At 55.6% G+C, this 21318-nt stretch overlaps 1 protein-coding gene across 2 annotated transcripts in view; it reads left to right on the top strand.

Annotated features, from left to right (window-relative positions):
• DHX30 (DExH-box helicase 30) overlaps positions 1-21318 on the top strand; it is a 25953-nt gene that overhangs the window by 3307 nt on the left and 1328 nt on the right. Inside the window, exons 1-17 of one of the 2 annotated variants that reach the window (XM_027668577.1) lie at positions 1191-1349; positions 6527-6657; positions 8760-8870; positions 9545-9900; positions 10594-10720; positions 11738-11887; positions 12396-12548; positions 13364-14185; positions 15342-15420; positions 15923-16027; positions 17022-17197; positions 18415-18621; positions 18956-19037; positions 19519-19712; positions 19817-19976; positions 20169-20326; positions 20810-20913. In XM_027668577.1, the coding sequence (XP_027524378.1) occupies positions 1313-1349; positions 6527-6657; positions 8760-8870; positions 9545-9900; positions 10594-10720; positions 11738-11887; positions 12396-12548; positions 13364-14185; positions 15342-15420; positions 15923-16027; positions 17022-17197; positions 18415-18621; positions 18956-19037; positions 19519-19712; positions 19817-19976; positions 20169-20326; positions 20810-20913 (3152 nt within the window). In that variant the 5' untranslated portion in view covers positions 1191-1312. Of the gene's footprint in view, positions 1-1190; positions 1350-6526; positions 6658-8759; positions 8871-9544; positions 9901-10593; positions 10721-11737; positions 11888-12395; positions 12549-13363; positions 14186-15341; positions 15421-15922; positions 16028-17021; positions 17198-18414; positions 18622-18955; positions 19038-19518; positions 19713-19816; positions 19977-20168; positions 20327-20809; positions 20914-21318 lie in introns of those variants that run through there. The other variant, XM_027668578.1, reaches the window with a different exon arrangement.

Genomic DNA, 21318 nt, shown 5'->3' with positions numbered 1-21318 from the left:
AGGGAATGGGGGGGTGTCCCCTGTCCCAGGGCAGGAGCTGGGAATGGGGGGATGTTCCCTGTCCTTGGGCAGGTGCTGGGAGCTGGGAATGGGGGGATGTTGTGTTCCCTGTCCTTGGGCAGGTGCTGGGAGCAGGGAATGGGGGGATGTTGTGTTCCCTGTCCCAGGCAGGTGCTGAGAGCAGGGAATGGGGGGATGTTGTGTTCCCTGTCCCAGGGCAGGGGAAGGTGCTGGTTCCGAGCCCCGGCCGGGGCAATTCCCGGGAAGGTCCCAGCGCTCCCGCGGGGCTGTGCTGGCACAGGAGCCCCGGGAATGTTGTGCGACCTTCCCGTGTCCTGGCACGGCAGGACAGCAGCTCCTTCTGCCTCTCTCTCTCTCTCTCCTTCTCCTCCCTCTCAATTCTTTTCCATCTCTCTCTCCTTCTCCTCTCTCCTTCTCCTCTCTCCTTCTCCTCCTTCTCCCCTTCTCCTTTCCCCCCCCCCTTTACCTTTCCTTCTTCTCATTTTCCTCCCCCTCCTTTTCTCCCTCTCCTTCTCCTCCTTTTCTCCTCCTTTTCTCCTCTCCTCCTTCTTTTCCCTCTCCCTCTCTTCTTCCCCCTCCTTCTCTCTCTCCTTTCCCCCTCTTTCTCCTCCTTTCCCCCCTCCTTCTCCCTCTCCTCTTCCTCCCCCTCATCTCCTCCCTCTCCTTCTTTTTCCTCTCCCTCACCTCCTTCTACCTCTCCTTTTCCCCCTCCTTCCCCCCCCTTCTTTTCCCTTTCCTTCTCCCCCTTTTCCCCTCTTTCTCCCCTCCTTTTCCCTCTCCTCCTGCTTTCCCCGTGTCCTTTTCCCCCTCCCTCCCTTCCCTCGCCATTCCCTGCGGGACGCGAGGCCTCTTCCCCGCCCCGGCTCCCTCAGCCGCTCTCGGTCCTCCGGCCCGCCAGGGGGCGCTGCGGCGGGGCGCCCCTCCCCTGGCCGGGGTCGCCGGCGAGCCCAAGATGGCGGCGCTGGGGCTGCTGCTGCAGGCGGCGGGGCCGCTCCGCCTGTGCCGCCCGCCCCGCGGGCTCTGCGCGGCCCCCCGCGCGCTCTGCTCCGCGCCCAACGGCCCCGCCGAGCCCCGCCGCGACGAGGAGGACGAGGAGGAGCCCGACGCGGCGCAGGGTGAGCGGCGGCGGCGGCGGCACCGGCCGGCGCTCGCGCCCCGCGCGGCCCTCACGCAGCGGAAGGGAGGGGCGAGCCCGGGCCCGCGGCTGGGCGGGGGGAGCCGCCACATCCCTCCCTCCCTCCTTCCCCCATCCCTCCCTTCCCTGCCTTCCCGCCGCTCCGCCGGCACCGGGATGCGCGGCCAGGGCGAGGAGCCGCCGAGCTGCGCAGGTAGCGGGGGGTCTCCGCGGGGTCTCGGGGAGCGCCTTTGTGGCCACCCCGGGAGCCCTTTGTTGGCTTTCCCCGGTGATTCCCCTCAAGGTCGCCGAGCCGGGGCCTGGGCGAACCTCCGGCCGCCTCCCGGCGCTGACGCGGGAGGAAGATCCCGCACGGAGGTTGGGTGGGAAGGGGGATGGCTCGAGGAGCGCTCGGCCCGCGCCGTTGGGGCCGTTCCGCGCCTCCCGCCGGGATCCCGGCGGGATCCACCTGCACAGCCCACGGACACACGGGCGGCTCGGCAACCTCGGCCCCTGGCACCGCCGCGTCCCGAAACCCCGCCGGGGGGGATGGCTCTGGGCAGCGCTCGGGAGGCTTTTCCCGTCGGGATGTCGGTGGTGCGCGGGGCGCAGGTGGGAAGGGGAAATCCCGGGGCTCGGAATCGCTGCCGTTTTAAAGGATCGTTCAGAGCTGTGTTTTGATGTCGCGTTTTGAAGCGCTTTTTGTTGGGTTGTGGAACGTGGAGAACACCTGGAGTTTAGAAAGATGCGAGTGGTTTTGTGCCGGAGGTTGAACCACGGCATTTTCCCTTTGTAAGTCGCCGGTTTGGTTTCGGTTTTCTTTCATACTGTGCGATCTCCCGCTTTGGAAATTTGGGTCATTATTACATAAAACTTTTTCTTTTTTTCCTGCCCCTCATCCTTCTGTGTTTGGTGCTCCTTTCCCACCCTCCAGCACTTTTTTTTTTTTATTGTTATTATTATTTGCTCTCAGTAGTTTCTGGATTCTTTGGGTTCCATTTGCCTTTCAGAAGCTGCTGAGCTTTATCTTGGAGTTCAGAGTCAGATGGGCTTTTAATTGTTGCATTCAAGCTGTTCAACAGAGCAAATTAACTCCCTGCTAAAGCAAATGCAAACCACCCCAAATTATTGTTTAATGAGCTGGTTCAGGTGTTGCCTGAGAAAAGTAATAAACCAGGATTTGTTTTTTTCTTTCCTCTTTTATACTTCATTCCTCAGCACCTCTTTCTGAGGTGTGTTTTTTGTGAGTCCTCAAGTACTTTTATTTCTGGTCTTTGGTTCACCCTTCCAGTTTGTGTGGTGGATTGACCACAGAAAGCTCTTTTGGTGGGAGTTTGGTGATATTGGAATTGTTTCCGACTGGATTTATTGGATGAGCAGGTGAACTCCCTCAGGGTCTGCTGAGCCTGCCCTACCTGCACAGCTGCTGCTTGAACGGGTGCAGATTAGAAATGTTATTTTGCAGCCCTCTTTCAGAGGTCAGTTCTGAGCCCTTTGTTATGAGCCTTGGATACAGATACGGGAAAATCAGCTCTGAACCCCGGCCAGCCTGGAAAAGCCGGTGTTAGATCCCTGTTAACATCTGAGGCTTCACTTCTTTGGCTCAGGCAGTGGGGTTTTGGGAGCTCAGCCAGGGCTGTGGCACTTGGCTCTTGTTCCCGAGGCTGAGGTGATCCTGAGCCCTGGTTTGCTCTGGGATCCCCCTCGGAGCTGGTGGAATGTGCTGGGCTGTGGTGCCACAGCGGGGTTGGGGCTGCACTGGGGCTCTGACCCCCTCCCAGGCCGGGCTGGTCCCGCCTGTCCGAGTGTCTCCAGGGCAGGTTGGCCACTGCTCCTCCTCCTCGGCTCATCCCACGAGAAGCCTGCTCTGTTTTCCCAGTTTTTAAGTTCTTGTTCAGGCGGGAGTTTCCTGTGGGTCTTTGTTCTGTGTGTGTTGGAAGGAGCCATGGTTGGGATCGCTGCTGATGGTTTGAACCCCCCAAATCCCAAAAAAGCAGAGTTTTGGTGTGCTCCAAACCAAGCCAGGTGGGACCTTCTCTGCCTCCAGCAGGACATGTCTGGGCTAATTCCTGATGAAATGGATATTATGGAGCCACAGGGCTTTCTTCCTCTTCCCTGGGGATTTTTGGTGTGTTACAAACACCCTTCACTGACTTGGATTCATTACTTGAATTTGTTGTATCTTGGGGAGTTTTGTCTTTAATAGTTTGTCCTCGCTGCTCATTTGTTGCTTTTCCTGGGAAGAGAATTGGAGGGAAGAGGGAAACTAAATGGACCTAATGCTCCTCCTCTGTTCTCCTTGAGCAAGACTTTGGGCTGGTTTATTTATGCTCTTGTCCCTGAGTGTCTTCACTCCTCAGATCTGTTGGGGTTTGTAGGAGGGTTGGCCGCTCCAGCTGGGTGGTTTGGTGGGTTTGGGGCCTGGTTTTTGGTGGTTTTGGTGTTGCTTGCAATTATCCTGGACTTTCACAATCAAATTAAGCGAAGCACTCACTGGCTTTGAGGAACTTTAATTAGTTAATTGGCTTCTTTGATAGCCCCACCCTGACTTGTCTCTCTCCAAGGCAGGGTTTTAGTATTCCTGCATGATCTCTGAGCCATGGTTTGGGTATCATATGTGGAGTTGGGCACGAAAATCAGCTGAGTTTTGGGAGCATTGGGCTCCACTCCCTGTGCTCCCACTCACAGCATTCCCACCCAAACACCCATTCCCAGCTGTGACAGAGCTGAGACGCTCCTCGCAGGGAGATGCCAAGAAATCCAATTTGGCAGGGAAGGCAACACTCTGCAAATCCAGTCCTGCAATTTGGGGTTGTTTCTTTAAAAGCTGCAAGTGAGGGATGGCTTCCTGCAGGATGAGCTCCTTGAGCTCGGGAATTGGGGACATGAGGGGGATCCATCGGCCCCTGGTGCGTCAGATGGTGCTGCTGAATGTGCCATTGTCAGCTGGGAAGCAAACACTGTGCCTCCTTGGGAATTCTGAGCCTGAGCCACCGGCCAGAGCTGGGCTCTGTCACTCACAGATCCTATTTTTCGCTCCAGAACAGATTAAATATTTAGTCTTCACCAAGGAGTCACCTCAGAGGGTGAGGAATTGGCTCTGTCGTAAATAGTTGCATTTTGGAGGGGCATTAAAAGTGTGCTCCTTGCACTTCTTGTCCCAGAATTTCCCAGGTTATTGTTTTTGAAAGAGGAAACAACTGGAGGCCAAATAATCCAGGCTGGTCCTGGAAGTTTGCTTTTCAGCTTTTCTTTTTTATGCAGTGAATTTAACGGTGCATTTGGGAATTGTGTTACTGCCCCTCCCTGCCCGCATCCCACCAGTGTGGAATGGGATGGAACTGCAGAGTGCCAAAGTCTTGGACACTTGGCCAGTTTTCCTGACCAGGCCAAAGTGTGAATGTGGTGGAAGTTGCCTGAGTGGGTAGAAGCAGCACATTTGCTGTACAGTTACAGGAAACTGGCTCGTGGTTCTTTGTGGGGCTGAGACCACTTTCCTGCTCTCTTGACCAATATACAGGAGGTAATTCATGGACAGGTGGTGGTGATAAATCACAGTAATTCCTGCAATTCCCCTGGAGTTCTCCAAGGCTTCTGAAAGTGTTTCTCTGAGACCCAGGTGATTCTTCTGTGATTTGCAGGAAGAAGTTTCAAAGCTGGGTGTCCCCAGTAATTACTTTGTGCTGAACTGTGGGTCAGCCTGCTGGGTTTTTTCTGGAGAGGGTGATGGGATCAGCAATATGGCTTTTCCCTCTCCCTTAGCCAAGCATCCACAGGATGTCATGTGTCAGGCCTGCAGAGCTTTTCTCTTTCCTTGAACATCTCTGGAAGTGTCCAAGGCCAGGTTGGACAGGGCTTGGAGCAACCTGGGCTAGTGGAAGGTGTCCCTGTCCATGGCAGGGGCTGGAAGGAGATGAGCTTTAAGGTCCCTTCCATCCCAAACCATTCCATGATTCTCTTATCACCTGGAGTTACTGTTTGTCTTCATTACAGCAACTCTGGAATCAGAGTTTCCAGCAGAACATGGTGGCACATCTTGGTGATGCTCCAATGAGTGTGACTGTTGGCTTGATTCTCCTTGGATTTGGTGGCTCAGTCAGAAATTCCAGTTGCTGCTGGTACCAGTGATTGTGTGGCTTCTGATTCATTGCAGAAACCTGCCCTGAATTCCTGCAGAGGATTTAGAAACCTCCTTAGAGGGAGTGCTCACACCCAGGGGTGTCTGCAGGGTGGGTAACAGGGTCCTGACAGCCTGGGGAGAGCGTGTGTGGGATGAGATCCCATCCCTCTCCCTGTTCCCTTGTGCTGGATTTGGGTACCTGCAGGGCTGTAGTGGCTGATTTACTCCTGAGCCCAGCAAATCCCATGTGTTCCATTTTTCTGCCTTGGCTTTCTGTTGGATTAGGGCTGTGGATCTGCTTGTCTGGGTTAGTGGGAGTGCTGGAACCTGGGAGAAGGGGCTTATTTCCCATTGCTGCCACTGACTGGCTCTGATGTGTTCCTTGTGAGCCCCTTGATTTAATCCATGGCTGGGGGGCTGTGCAACCCAGAACTGTTCAGAGTAGTTATTGCTCAGTTGGGTTTTGGTACTGAGGGGTGATATTGAGCTGCTTTTGCCTCCACAGTGGGGAAGTGGCACCAAATCCCTGCTGGTGACAGAGGCTGGACACGAGCCAGGAGTGCCCAGGGGGGCAGGAGGCCAATGGCCCCTGGTTTGTACCAGCCCTGGGGTGACACAGGGCACCTCCCATCCTGGGGGCAGTTCTGGGCACCTCAGGACAAGACATGGAGGGGCTGGAGCGTGTCCAGGGAAGGGAAGGGAGCTGGGAAGGGGCTGAGGGAGCTGGGGGGGCTCAGCCTGGAGCAAAGGAGGCTCAGGGGGGACCTTCTGGCTCTGCAACCCCCTGACAGGAGGGGGGAGCTGGGGGGGTCGGGCTCTGCTGCCAGGGAACAAGGGACAGGAGGAGAGGGAACGGCCTCAAGCTGTGCCAGGGGAGGGTCAGGCTGGACATCAGCTGGAATTTCTCCCTGGAAAGGGTGGTCAGGCCTTGGCAGGGGCTGCCCAGGGAGGTTTGGAGTGCCCAGCCCTGGAGGTGTCCCAGGAAGGCCTGGCTGTGGCACTCAGTGCTCTGGGCTGGGGACAAGGTGGGCATGGGGCACAGGGTGGGCTCTGTGACCTTGGGGGGCTTTTCCAACCTGGATGGTTCCATGATCTTGCTGATGCCTGGAGTTGCTGTGGGTGAGGCACTGAACTCTCCTTACTTCCCTCTCGGTAACCCTGAGACACAGATGCTCCCAGAGCTGCACGGAGCAGGTGTTGGAACATGTCTTTGGACAGGACTGCACAGGAACTGTAAGACATTTAGTTCCTCTTTGGTTTTTTTTTTCCAGATTCCAGAGACTTATTAAAGGAATTTCCACAGCCTAAAAACTTGCTCAACAGTGTGATTGGACGAGCCCTGGGCATTTCCCATGCAAGGGACAAGCTGGTCTACATCCACACTAATGGGCCAAGGAAAAAGGTAATCCCGTGGGGCTGGAGATGTGAGGGACAGGAGTGGGAAGGGAGCCAAAAACCTGTAATCCTGGGAGGAACTTTCCTAGAGAAAATCAGAGGAGTGTTTCGATTCCACGTAAAAGTTGGGTTGTAATCTTTTAAACAAGAAATATTCCCAATTCCTCCTGTCTCTCCTAATTTTCACGTGCTTTAACAGGTGTATAAATGCAGGTGCTGTCCCTCTTTCTGTGTGTGGAAGGATGGATATTTTTCTTTCGGGTAACTTGCTGTATCTGGCTTTTCCCAGCAGAAAGACACGTACTCAGTGCTGAAATGTGCTCCAAGGTGCCCTACTACCTTAGAAAATTAAAATTTAAAGGCTGTATTTTGAGCCTCAGTAGGCCTAGATTTGGTTGTAGATTCCAGTAGAACAAATGGCACAGCCTGAAACATCCAACTGCAACCAGAAGAGAAGAATTTGTGTGCGATGAGGGAGGTTTCTCATGGTACTTAGGGGCAAAACAAAATACAGACTCTTTTTTTTTTTTTGTGAGGAATTCCAAGCAAAGAGTTTTCCAGGTGGTTTGAGCTGTCCCTGGGCTGTGAGAGGCCCAGATTGCAGGACACACCTCCCGGGTGCTCCCTGGGCAGGGCTCTGCCTCCTGCTGTCACAGCACAGCTCATTCCAGAGCTGAGAGCCCTTTCCAGCTCAAGTTTAACTGGAACCTACATTCCAGGAAAAGACTCCGTTCTGACGGATTAACATTTTCCAATAACATTCTGTCTGAAATTTCCCAGACAGTTTTTATTGCCACATCCTTTTAAAGCATCCCTGAGTTTTAGGGATACATTAGTAATGGTTACTTCAGAGTTCTTCATGATTTGTGTTTGTTTTTCTTGCTTTTCCACTGCAGTTTCCTAACTTAAGTTTTGGAATACCACAGCCAATGCCTCATAGTTTTAGTTTGTGTAATCAGTTCACATTCTTGCTGGCACTTCAATAGATTAATGTTGGGGATAACTTCAGATTAAAACAAAAAGCTAAACCAGGAGCTTCTGGAGAAAACGAGGGTTGGATCACAAAAAAAAACCCCAAAACCAACCCAACAAAAACCAACCCAGGAAGTGTGTGGGACAAGGACAGGTGGGACAACCCGGAGAGCTCCTGGTTGGAAGTGACCCAGGGGTTTTTGTGAGCACTGAGTGACTTGACCTTCAGGAGACACCTTTTTTCCCTGCTTTTCCACGCAGAGCCCCGCAGAGCCCCGAGGCAAAATCCCGTCGGAATTTCCTCCCGAGAGCTGAGGTTCCGCTGGCAGGTGGGCAGCCAGCCAGGGCAGGCTGCTGGGAAGGCAGGAGCCTTTGCTCCAGCCTTGGAGGTGGGGTTTTCCCAGCGGATCTAAATGCCACCTTTCATCTGTGCTGCAGAGACAGGAGAGAATTCCTTAAGCATTTCCCTCCTGGAGCCTTCCAGCATCTGCAGGGCTGGGAGCTGATGATTTGAAGCAATTTTTTGATGATGGCAGGGTTCAGCTTTCAGCATTCTTTGCCTCTGCAGGTTTTTAGCTCCCATTTAGAGGATGCTCCCATCCAGGGGGAGTTTTGGGAGGGCTGTGGTTCTCCCAGTGCTTGTGTTGGGCTGGAGGTGGATCCTCCTGTGCCTGAAGGAGCTGTCTGGGGAGCTGAGGCAACCTGCTGCTGGTTGCATTGCCATAAGGAAGCAGTTATGGAGATTTCCTTGCCGGAATCCTGTTGGAGAGGGCATGTTGCTCTGGGGCACAGTGTGGTGTGCTGCAGTGAGCAGAGAATGGTCCCTGAAATGGAATTGCTCCTGGAATGAGCTCCTGGCATTTATTCCTTGGAGCTGACACGCTGTGACACTGCAGCCTGGCTGGACTCAGCCTGGCTCAGCCCTGCACTCCTGTGGGACTGTGGCACCTCTGTGCCCTGCTCAGGCTTTTCCTTCAGTGCTCCTGGAACGGCACTTCCCACGAAGGCACCACGCAGGCGCTTTGTCCACTGGTTTTTTTGCCCAGAGTTGAGAAGTGGCTGCAGTGGGTGTGCTCCTGGGGCAGGGGAGAGCTCAGGCTGTGCTGACTCACTTTGCTGGCTGTCTCTGCTTTTCAGAAAGTCACTCTGCACATCAAGTGGCCCAAGAACGTGGAGGTGGAGGGCTATGGGACCAAGAAGATCGACGCGGAGCGGCAGGCAGCCGCTGCGGCCTGTCAGCTCTTCAAGGTAAGCTGGGGGCACGGTCCCTGGGGGGTGCAGGCCTGGCCTTTGGGGATGGGAATCTTTTTCTCTCTCTTTGCCTGTTCACTCTCTCAGTTGTCCTGTTAGTCAGGGGTGGAGAGTGAAGTGTTGAGTCTGAATCCATTTGAGCTTAAAATGCCACTTGCGTCAGCCAGGCATGAACTCACTAAGCCCTTGGAGTCCCGCTCCTTGTTCCTTGTGTCCTGGACCTCAGTCAGCTCCTTAGTGTCAGCATCTACAGTGAGTAGAGCTTCCCTCAGGTGTGTTTGCTCTTGCTGTTCACTAGGGCTCATCTCTGCCAGCCCGCCTGGGTGTGTCTGCAGTCGCAGGAGCTTCAGATCCTCCTATTCCCTCTTCATCGAAACCACAGTGTGGCAGTTACATGTTCTGCTTTACTGTTACTTTTAAGTTACGCTGGGAGTGGTTTCAAAACTTGAGGATGCTCGATAGGGCTGAGTTTGTAAAGTCCCAGTAAATCCTGGCCCACCCTAAGGAGCTGTGTGGGGCTCAGAGCCGTGCCTTGGGAAGGGAGGGCAGGGACCAGGTTCCCTTTGGTAATAAACAGTGGCAGGGGGAAGTTTAAAGTCCCTGAACGTCCCTTCTGTTCCTCTGTTTCTCGGTGGGGAATGCAGGAATCACTCTGTGTGTCTCTCCCACAGGGCTGGGGGTTGCTGGGCCCCCGGAACGAGCTGTTTGACGCCGCCAAGTACCGGCTCCTGGCGGACCAGCTGGGCTGTCCCGACGAGCGCTGGTGCTCCGAGGGCAAGTGGCGCTCCAAGTCCGGGCCCTCCCTCGCAGACCTGTCCACCTGCTGGCGGAGGATGGAGCCCGACGACTCCATCCAGCCCATGGAGCAGGGCAGGATGCCTAAAGCCATGAGGAGGGAAGAGCTGGAGGAGGGGGAGCTGGAGGAAGGGGAGCTGGAGGAGGGGGAGCTGGAGGAGGAAGCGATCGATGTCTCGGATTACCTGCCCATGGCACACCAGGACGCCCGGACCCCGGGCAGGGATGCCAGGTGGGTCTGTCCCGGGAGCTGCTCATCCAGGGCACGGGGAGCGAGGGTTTTCCCTGCAGTTCCTCACAGCTGAGCTGCAGCTGGTGGAGCCTGTAGATGGGCCAAAGCAATACTGGGCAACCTGGCTGCCATCCAGGGAATGCACAGGCTTCTTCCCTGGAGCTCTCCCTTTGGAGAGACTGCCAGGCTTGTTACCTGCCTTACTCTTCTGTGCCTAAAGAGATTTCCATTCCCAGAAATGATCTATGTGGGCTTAGACCTGGTTTTGATCACCCTGAGGGCAACATTAAATCTACTGCTTTTCATCACCATAGTTGCTTGTTTGACTTCCTGTTTTATGAGCACAAATCTTGGGTATTTAATAGGCAACAGGAGCAAGATCTGTAAGGCCACAGTGGTGGTGGTTATTTCTAGGGATGCTCTTTGGATTGGGAGTTATTTATTTGTGAAGTCTGTTACAAGCTGTCGATGCTACCTGGTTTGTAGCCTCAGTGTGAAGGTTTGGAGTGGGTGGCTTTGCTGGGCTGGGTGGTTGTTCTACGACTGACAGATTTGAACAGCAAGGGACAGCTTGACTCTGCCACAACCAGAGTTATCTGTGCTTTACCCACCTATTTGAGAGCTCAGCAGCTGCTGGAGTGAGGTGGGTGTGAGCACACATTTGTACATCACCTGTTCTCGTCTCCCCTGCAGCCGAGGAGGGAGTTCCATTGAGATGACCGACGACAACACTGCCATCCGTGCCCTGACACAGTTCCCACTGCCCAAAAACCTCCTGGCGCAAGTGATTCAGATTGCAACCTCTTCCTCCACAGTCAAGGTAAGCTGCTGTCTGACCACTGCCAGGGATGAAGCTCAGAGGCTCCCTCTGGAATCACTGGATGCTTTGTTTGGGCAGCAGAACTGGGGAGGGGAAGCAAGTTAGAACTAGGCCTAGAAAAATCAGTCTGAAGAGCAAGGAAAAGACTTTGTGGTGAGAATTGAGAGAATGTCTTCATAGAACCGTGTGGAATGTTGTTCCTTGAGGCCAGGGCAGTGGAGGAGCTGCTGTCTGAATGAAGGAGGTCATTTCCTAAGGTTTCATTTCCCCCTGTATCTCCAACAAGCACAAGTTTGTGTTGCTGGGAGTGATGTGTGATTTCTGTGCTGATGGAATCTTTCCAGTATTCAGGGATCCTCCCCCTCAGTGTCACCCACCTCCTGCCCAGAGCTCATGTGTTTAGCAAACAGGAACTGTGCTCCACCCCAGAGGCTCTTGGGGACGTTCCCCACACACCAGGGATGTTCCCCACACAGCTGCCTGCTCTCACTCCTGCTTAGCCAGTGCCTTGGGAGCTGAGGGGGAATTCAGGGCAGTAAAGTTCTAGTGCTCTGTTAAATTAATAAAAACCCAAACAAACCCCACCAGAAATCCCCTGTGGTGAAGGGTCTAGAGGGGCCATACCAGAAGTGGCTGAGGGCACTTGGCTCCTTCAGCTGGAGCAGAGGAGACTGAGAGGAGACTCATCAGGGTGTGCAGCTTCTCCCGAGGGGCAGCTCCAATCTCTGCTGTCTGACCAGGGACAGCACCCAGGGAAGGGCTGGAGCTGTGCCAGGGCAGGGTCAGGTTGGATCTCAGCAAAAGGTCCTTCCCCCAGAGGGTGGTTGGGCACTGCCCAGGCTCCCCAGGGCAGTGGGCACAGCCCCAAGGCTGCCAGAGCTGCAGGAGGGTTTGGACAATGCTCTGAGGGATGGGAGGGATTGTTGGGGTGTCTGTGCAGGGCCAGGGGTGGGACTGGGTGATCCCTGGGGTCCCTCCCGGCCAAGGGTGCCCCATGGCTGGTGTCTGTGTCTCCAGGAGTACATGCAGTTCCGCACGGTGGGCACCAAGACCAAGATCTGCAAGCTGACACTGCGCTGGCCCTGCCCCATGACCTTCGCTGCCAAGGGCCGGCGCAAGGTGGAGGCAGAAAACAAAGCAGCAGCTCTGGCCTGTCAGAAGCTGAAGGTGAGCGAGTGCCCCTGGCTCCTGCATCCCTAGAGCTGTCTGTGGGTACAGGCTCCCTCCTGTATTCCTTCCTCCTCACTCACTGTATTTGAGCCTGATGGGGGGATGCCTGGAGCTTTCTGACCTTTGACTTAATGGTTAATGAACTAATTCCTAATAAACATGTATTTCCAATCCTTGGGATTCACAACATTCCAGAACCATAGCAAGGGAGTTAACAAGAGGGTTTTGTCAGGTTGTGGCTGCTGGTCCTTCAAAGGGTCTGTTTGAGATCTACTTGTGAGTGTTGTGTTGGGGGCACATAGTTGGCTCTGGTGTGTCTTTTTCTCCAGAGCTGAGGTGAGATCATGTCTTGTTTCTTGCTCTGGCAAGAAAACCAGGAAGTGATGGATTTGGGATGGCAAGGAATTGGCCTGTCCCCATGTGAGGGATCCATGTACTCTATATCCCAGCACTTGGTGTGAGCAGTCTCGTGGCTGACAGTGTTGTTTGCCTGTTCCTTTTGCAGAGCCTTGGCTTGGTGGACAAGAACAACAACCCCCTGAGCCATGCCATGTACAACATGACTTCCCTGCGGGAGCTGGGGGAGAACCAGAGGAAACCCTGCCACATCAAAGTCCCCGAGGCCACCCTGCGCAAGATCGAGAACTACCTGAACCACGTGAGCGCCTTTGCCTGGTCCCATCTGCCCACAGGAATTGTGTGTCTTTGAAAGCTTCATGGCAAAACGTTGAGGGAATTCATGGCTTGATCATTGCCAGGAAACCTGACCGGTCTCTGCTGCCCCTTTGGAGAAGGGAGACCCTTTTTGGGCAGTGGGCCTTCCCCTCGTGCCTCCAAGGCTGAATCCGAAAAGTTCTGATTGATTAAAAGTTTGGCAGCTTTTAATCCTGTGAACATCTGGGCCAATGCCTTGATTTGTGTTCTAGACAAATCCTGACCTGTTGTTGCTCCTTTTAGTTCGTCCTGTGGGATGTGGGACTTCCGTTTTTTCTTTTGCCAAGACAGAATATTTCTGGCTCAGGCAAAAACACTTGTGTTTTATGTGAGTTATGTGTCTGGGCTTCCTGAGGGAGAGAAGGGTGGTGGTGTAATGTGATAGTTTCCAAAAGTTGTCTTGGAGGGGCTGTTGCATTGGAGAGCTTAAGTAACTGGTTTGTGCCTTGTCAGTTCAGGCATCAGCACTAACACCCCTCCTAAAATAGGGAGCGCAGCAAGGAGAGCACAGGGAGCTGCCCACGTTAATTCTCACCTTAAATATCCTCAGTTCAGAACATAAGTGACCGAGTCAGCAAAAACCTGAGGAGACCTTGGCAGAGCTTTGTGGTCATGGCAGAGCTTTGTGGTCGTGGCAAAGCTTCACAGTCATGGCAAAGCCAGGCTGGCTGAGCCTGTTCCAGACACTTGTTTCATTCTGTCTGTCCCAGGACCGGTACTAACCTTTCTGTCCTTGCCAACTTCCTCCCTCTCTGCCAGTATCCCGTGGACATCAGGGAGTCCCGGCCCCGGATTGCCGATGACATGATGAACCTGACCAAGGAATCTGGTGCGATAAGCGACGCCATCACGGGGAAGACCTACATCCCCATGCTGGAGGCAGAGGAAGTGCGCCTTAGCCAGAACCTCCTGGCCCTCTGGAAAAGGAGAGGAGCCTCCTGGCAGGAGAGCCACCCACTGCCAGTAGACCCCCACAAGGACACCATCCTGTCAGCCATCGAGCAGAACCCCGTGGTGGTAATAGCGGGAGACACGGGCTGCGGGAAGACCACGCGGATCCCGCAGCTGCTGCTGGAACACTACATCCTGGAGGGCCGCGGCGCCCGCTGCAACGTGGTGATCACCCAGCCCCGCAGGATCAGCGCCATCTCCGTGGCCCAGCGCGTGGCACAGGAGCTGGGGCCCAACATGAGGAAGAACGTGGGCTACCAGGTGCGGCTGGAGAGCAAACCCCCCGCCCGGGGAGGGGCCCTGCTCTTCTGCACTGTGGGCATCCTGCTCAGGAAGCTGCAGGGCAACCCCAGCCTGGAGGGCGTCAGCCACGTCGTGGTGGACGAGGTGCACGAGCGAGACGTCAACACCGACTTCCTGCTCATCCTGCTCAAAGGCATCCAGAAGCTGAACCCCGACCTGCGCCTGGTCCTCATGAGCGCCACGGGGGACAACCAGCGCTTCTCCCACTACTTTGGGGACTGCCCTGTGGTCAAGGTGCCGGGCTTCATGTACCCCGTGAAGGAATACTACCTGGAGGAGATCCTGGCCAAGCTGGGCCGGCACCGACACCGGCACTACGAGATCAAGGTGGGTGTGCAGGTGTCGCCCTGAGAGGGGGCACTGACTTTGGTGTGTTGTCACAGGAGAGTTTGGGCCTGGAACTGGTCCCGCTTCCCTCTGGTTCCTGGACACTGTTTGCTTAGCTTTGATTCCACACCAGCTCTCGTGAGGTGGAGTCAGCTTAGTGGAATCACAGAGTACTTTGGTTAAATAATGGGTAAAGATGACTACAGTTTGGGGTCAAGTTACTTTTGTCCCCCTTTGGTGTGAAGTTTGACGTTTGAGTAGGCTGAGAGCTCGTTGTGGTGTGTGTATAGACACTGACACACACTGGAAGGTTTGCACACTCTCTGCAAGCCTGTCCAAGGCTGGCATGGTTGTGCCTTGCAGCACCGTTACCTCAGTGCTCATGTCCTGCATGACTGAATTCCCTGGTTGCTGCTTTTTGCAACTAGTCCAACTGTTCCCTTGGAAAATGCCCTCCAGACATGCACTCTGTGCTGTGGGTAATCTTACACCAGTGGTGGGTCATGGAGTCACTGAGCTTGGCCGGGATCTCCAGACAGTTTCTGGTCCAACCTGCTGGTCTGGAAGCTGTCAGCCCGTTTCTCCAGCCTGGAGAGATCCCTCCCTGTGGCTGAGCAACTGTCTGGAGTATGAACCACTTGTCCCAGTCCTGGATCATCAGCAAACCAGCTTGGGGTATCCCGTTGCCTTCAGGGCGTTCTTCCTGATTCTGATGTGGCTGGAGTTGTAGCTGAGTTTTATCAGTTTCTCTGACAGCCTGTCCCAAATCACCAGGAGATACAAAAGCTGCTGCTCAGTGTCTGGTGGCTTTGCAGTCCCAGGTGGATGTGGCACAGTTTTGTCCTCAGAAATCTCATGTGAATTCTGTCACTTGTGAGGTGCTGTTCAGCAGAGATGCACAAATCTCAGCTTCCAAATCTGGAGCTTGGGCAGGGACTGTGTATTCTCACTGCACAGCAGAGGGAACTGGCAACAGTTTTGACCAGAGCAGGTTCCAGATGGAGCCAAAACCAGGCTCCCGAGGTTCCTGGCTCCAAGTCCTGGGCAGGCTGTCCAAGTCCAGGCATTTGCAGACTGCAGGAGATGCTCTGGAGGCTGTGCCTGTGTGCTCAGTGCTGGCCTTACCTCACTCACCCACGTGTCCTGTCCCATGCAGCAATCCGACGATGAGTGTGTGCTGGATCTCGACCTGATCACCGACCTCGTGCTCCAGATCGATGCCCACGGAGAGCCAGGTGGGTTCTGCCTTTCCCGTGGCTCTTTTCTCCTGCTGGGGGAGATAAAAGTGAACCTACAGAGCCCAGATGATGCTGAGCCTCTTGGGCAAGGCCTCCTTGAATTCCTGTTGGCCCAAGTGTCCTCGAGCAGTGTGGCACCAGGGAATTCCAAGTCTTTGGCTAAGAACATCTGAGCCCCAGTGTCCTGGGCAGCTGTTCCTGGGGATGAAGAGCAGGACTTGTCTGTGCTCCAGCATTTGCAGCCTTGAGCTGCACAATTATCTTTGTATATTGGAGCCCCATCCCTGTTAAATATTTCTGCCTGGAAGGTGATGTTTTTGGGAAGAAGGCAGGACTCTCAGATGACTTGTAAGAGCTTTAAGTGTTTCAAAGCTCATAGGTATCCACTCTGAAACTACAGGCAGCCTGGTTGCTTTGTGCCTTGAAAACCTGTATCTCCAGCTGGGGGAAAGTGCTTGGATTTCGAGGCTGCGTGTTCCTAACTGTTGGTGTGTTCCAGGTGGGATCCTCTGCTTCCTCCCTGGCTGGCAGGAGATCAAAGGGGTGCAGCAGCGGCTGCTGGAGATGCTGGGCTCGCAGAACAGCCGCTACCTCGTCCTGCCAGGTGAGAGGGCAGGGCCAGCCCCTTCTTCCCAGGATTCAGGAGAATCTGGGACAGTTGACTCGCTGAGCCTCTTCAGCTTTGCTCTCTGGTGCAGAGCTGGTGTGCTTTGATGTACCTGTGGTGTAAGAGTGTGTGGTGAGCGTGAGTAACTCCTCCTTTGTGATCAAAGCAAGTGGCTTCCCGTTTGCCTCCAGCAATTGGGAGTTAGGCCAGGGGGAAACAGCTCAGTTCTGCATTGCTGTAGCTGCCTGCTGAGCCTGCACAGAAGAGATCCTCAGGACCTGTTCTGTTGGATGCAAAAGGACTGTGGAGCTCAGCTTTGATCAGTGAACTTAACATTGCTTATCCCAGGAGGAAGTTTATAACAAAAGGCAGTTTTGCTGTGCAAGGCTGTGAAGGGTTTTGGCACTTCTTTGTTTGTTTTTTAGCAACCCTCCCTGTTCAGTGTGGAACAAGGCCGGGCAGGAGCAGAGCTTTGAGCAGCTCAGCTGTTCATGAACACAGGTGTTCTTCTGTGGGAACCCCCTGTTCTCCTGCTCACCCTCCTGCTGCCGGCAGTGCCTCTGTGTCACCCAGCTCTGACAGGCCACTGTGCCACAGCACAGCCACAGGCCCTTGCTGGGAGCCACTTCTGACCAAGAGGGCCCAAATGGGAGGGAGGACACCCCGTTCTCCTGCCCTGGGGGACTTGTGGGGAGGGGGAGCTGCAGAACTGGACTGTGGGAGAGAGTGGGACTTGAGGGATATTCCAGGGACGGGAGGTGAGCAGAGCTCCTGCTGCTGAGCCAGAGGCTGAAGCAGCTGAAGTGAGGCCTTCCCAAATGATGTGTGGAAGATCTTCCCTGGGGTCTGGCTGGCAGGAAGCTGCTGGCAGTGAACATTAGTGATGCTCCCGTTTCTGTCCCACGTTTCTGGAAGCGGGAGGGGATGGTACAAGAGGAATCTCTGCCCACCAGCTCAGCTGGGCAGGACTGACTCTGGTTTGATTTCCCAGTGCACTCCAACATCCCCATGATGGACCAGCAGAACATCTTCCAGAGGCCTCCTCCTGGCGTCAGGAAGATTGTCCTGGCCACCAACATCGCGGAGACCTCCATCACCATCAACGACATCGTGCACGTGGTGGACAGTGGCACGCACAAGGAGGAGCGCTACGACCTCAAGACCAAGGTACTGCTGCTTTCTTGCCCCTGAGGGCGTTGGGGACACCCTGGACCTCAGGGATGTTTTCAGAGGAGCACTTGAGGTGTCATTAACGGGATGATGGAGCTGCTTCTCATTTGGCCCTTGGGGCATGGGCGCTGTGTCCCTGTTTGGGGACAGTGTTTGACTCATCACCAGTGTTTGCCTTGTCCAAGCTCTGTGCCAGGCTCCCCACAGGCAAAATTCTGGTGTCTTCAAAGAAATTCAAGGCAAATCCCACTCCCTTCCCAAGTCTGTGATACCACGGAACGTCTGTAGCTTTTCTGTTCGCTTTTTACCTTTTTCCATGATTTCATCAAAAACCTCTTGCCGGCCCACGCAGGGCAGCCCTGACCTGTTGATCCTGCTCAAGTTTGCAGCTCTCCTGACCCCAATCCCTTGGTTTGTTTCTCAACTTCCAGAGGGGCTTCACTGCCCTCAGGCCCGTGTCTGGCAGTGCTGAGCCCTGTGAAGGCTCTTGTCTGTCCACCTTCCTAACGAGGTGAAGACAACTGTGCTGCTGTTGCCCTTAGGAGAAGGAATTCTGGCTACATCCCCCTGCCCCTGTTCTAGAGCATCATCTCCCAGGGCCAGGTGGCATTCACGTCTTGGACAAGTCCTGGTTTTAATCCATCCCTTTGATATTTGCCCAGTTTTTATCCCAGTTCAGAATGCAGAGCCAGAGGCAGGGCTGGCACTGGAGATCCCAGGGAACCCTGGGATGAGTACCCAGGACAGGTGTCCAGCAGGTGGCATCTGGGTCCCATCCATGCCCCGATAGAGACCAGCACCGCAGGAGGCAGCAGAGTAGGAAAGGCTTCTCTGGGCCTTTGGGATCGTTGGTCAGTCTGGAGTCTGTGTGTGGATGGAAAAATGCAAAGAGAAGGACTTTGGACAGGGAGTGACAGAACAAGGGGAGTCACTGCATGCTGGCAGAGGGCAGGGTTAGGTGGGATATTGGGAAGAAATTGTTCCCTGTGAGGGTGGTGAGGCCCTGGCACAGGTTTCCCAGAGAAACTGTGGCTACCCCATCCCTGGATGTGTCCAAGGTTGGATGGGTCTTGGGATACCTGGGCTAGTGGGAGGTGTCCCTGCCCATGGCAGGGGTGGGATTGGATGGGCTTTAAGGTCCCTTCCAACCCAAACCAGGGTGGGTTCTGTGATCTGAGCAGCCCTGGAGCGCTCATGCCTGCTCCTCTCCGCAGGTGTCCTGCCTGGAGACGGTGTGGGTGTCCAAGTCGAACGTGGTGCAGCGGCGGGGCCGCGCCGGCCGCTGCCAGTCGGGCTTTGCCTACCACCTCTTCCCTCGCAGCCGCCTGGACAAGATGCCAACTTACCAGGTGCCAGAGATCCTGCGCACCCCCCTGGAGAACCTGGTGGTGCAGGCCAAGATCCACATGCCAGAGAAAACGGTGAGCACAGCCCCGGCTGCGGGACCGCCCTGGCTGCCGGAACCTGGAGCCACCTCCAGGGACAGGAGTGGGGAACAGCCAGCGGGATGGTGACTTGGGATCTTGCTTTCCTAAACACGGGGCTGTCTGGGGATGTTAACCAGGAAATGTGAAGAACCCTTAGATTACAGAGTGTGTCTAGAGGACTGAAGGAATGGAGAGGGCTGAGCTCATATCCCTGGAGGCAAAGAAAGAGGGAACGGTGTTGCAGTCTGGGGCCCTGGGGCAGGACAGAGGGCTCTCCCACATGCCTGCATGGGAAACTTGCCCACTTTTTTCCCCTGCTGTGTTGCAGGCAGTTGAATTTCTCTCCAAGGCTCTGGACAGCCCTGACATCAAAGCTGTGGATGAAGCCGTGATCTTGCTGCAGGAGATCGGTGAGATAATACTGTGTCCTGGAAACGTGTTTGCTGCCTAAACACGGGAAGTGGGAGCTGGCACAGGATCCTGTGGGACAGACTCTGCAGGATTGTCCCTGGAGGGGGATGGCAGTTGATAGGGACTTCCCAAACCACACGCCTAGTGCTGTTTTATTTCCCACACTACTCTGCTCAAAAAGTGGGGAGAACTTTCTGAGGTTTAGAAAAAAAAAAGGAAGGGGGTGACAGGGAAAGAAGGGGAGCGGTGATCTGGAATTCAGAGCTGGGCCTTGTTGACTGTCATGTGCCTGTGACACCCATTTCTTCAGCCTCAGCTCAGTTAGACCTGGGGGGTTCTGGGTGCTGATTGCAGGCCCCTGTCCCTGTGCCTCTTCTGGAGGTCCCCCAGATCTCCCAAGCGCTGTGGGTGAGTTCTCCTGTCAGCTCCCAGAGCCCCCGGGAGCTGATGTCTGTTCCCACACCGGGGGCTCTGTTGCAGGAGTGCTGGACCAGCGGGAGGCCCTCACCACCCTGGGCAAGCGGCTGGCCCAGATCTCCACAGACCCTCGGCTGGCCAAGGCCATCGTCCTGGCCTCCATCTACCGCTGCCTGCACCCCCTGCTCGTCATCGTGTCCTGCCTCACGCGGGACCCCTTCAGCAGCAGCCTGCAGAACCGCGCCGAGGTGGACAAGGTGAGGGGCCCTCTGGGGCGGGGGGAGCAGGGGCAGGGGGCTACCATGGCCCACGTGTGTGCTATGTGTGTGCCACGTGTGTGACACGTGTGTCCCTGTCCCAGGCCAAGGCCGTGCTGAGCCGGGAGAGCGGCAGTGACCACCTGGCCTTCGTGAGGGCCGTGGCGGGCTGGGAGGAGGTGCTGAGGCGCAGGGACAGCCGTGCCAGGGACAACTACCTGCAGGACTACTACCTGTACGGGCCCAGCCTGCGCTTCATCAACGGTGAGTCTCGGGCCTGCTGCTCCCTGGCCCCCAGAAGGGCACCCTGAGGGGTGGAGGGCAGGAACGGGCTGGACTGGGCAGGACCTGGCTTTGGCACAGGATGGAGCTCCTGTCCGTCCTGCTGAGGGTAATCACTCCGAGGGATGAAGGGAGAGGATGAATCTCATCCCTGGGGCTGTCTACCTCCTCCAGGCCTTGTCAAGCAGTTCTCTGAGAACCTCTATGAAGCCTTCCTGGTGTCATCCCCGTCTGACTGTACCATGCCATCATCTGTGTGTAACCAGTACAGTGAAGAGGAGGAACTGGTCAAGGGAGTCCTCATGGCTGGGCTCTACCCCAACCTCATCCAGGTACTGGCTCTGCCATCACCCTCCTGGGCTTGCTGGTCACAGTGGGTGGCATAGGGAAGCACTGAGGTGCCAGAGATGCCTGTGCTCTCTTGGGAGTGTGTCCCCAAGCCAGGCTTCCTGCTCTGTGCTCCTGCCTGTGCTTCTGCCAGCTTGTCCAGGGCTATCCCTGGATCCTCACTCATGAGGAATGGCCACCCTGGCCTGCACAGATCCACGCTTGGGTTCTTGTTACTTGGTCTGGGAGTTGTTGAGGTGGCTCCTCCTGCCTGCTGCCCGAGGTGGCATCTTTCTCCTGTTTGCTGCCCCTTGCACAGGGTTGGGAGACTGCCCAGTTTGGTCACCCCATGAGTGTGCTCTGCTACCCCAGCAGAGCTTCTGGGAGTAGAGGAACATCCTCACCCCTCCCCACACAGAGGAGAGCTGGTTGTGGGTGGGCAGGGCCTGCTGGTTGTGCAGGCCTTTGAGATTCTCCTCCCATTCCAGGTGAGACAAGGCAAAGTGACCCGCCAGGGGAAGTTCAAACCCAACAGCTACGCGTACCGGACAAAGGCTGGCACCGTCCTGCTGCACAAGTCAACCATCAACAGGTGGGTGCCAGACCCCACAGCACACACACCACAGACCAGCGGGCTGTGCTGAGCACCCCTGTGGCTGTGCCAGCCCCAGAGCCCAGCCTGGCTGTGCTGAGCCATCCCTGTGGCTGTGCCAGCCCCAGAGCCCAGCCTGGCTGTGCTGAGCCATCCCTGTGGCTGTGCCAGCCCCAGAGCCCAACCTGGCTGTGCTGAACCATCCCTGTGGCAGTGCCAACCCCAGAGCCCAGCCTGGCTGTGCTGAGCACCCCCGTGGCTGTGCCAGCCCCAGAGCCCAACCAGGCTGTGCTGAGCCATCCCTGTGGCTGTGCCAGCCCCAGAGCCCAACCAGGCTGTGCTAAGCACCCCAGGAGCTGTGCCAGCCCCATAGCCCAACCTGGCTGTGCTCAGCACCCCCGTGGC

This window comes from Corapipo altera, unplaced genomic scaffold (assembly GCF_003945725.1).
Source record: "Corapipo altera isolate COAL_440 unplaced genomic scaffold, ASM394572v1 257, whole genome shotgun sequence".
Classification (NCBI taxonomy): Eukaryota; Metazoa; Chordata; class Aves; order Passeriformes; family Pipridae; genus Corapipo; species Corapipo altera.
The sequence above is the reverse complement of the archived record's forward strand: the minus strand, read 5'-3'. Positions and strand labels throughout refer to the sequence as shown.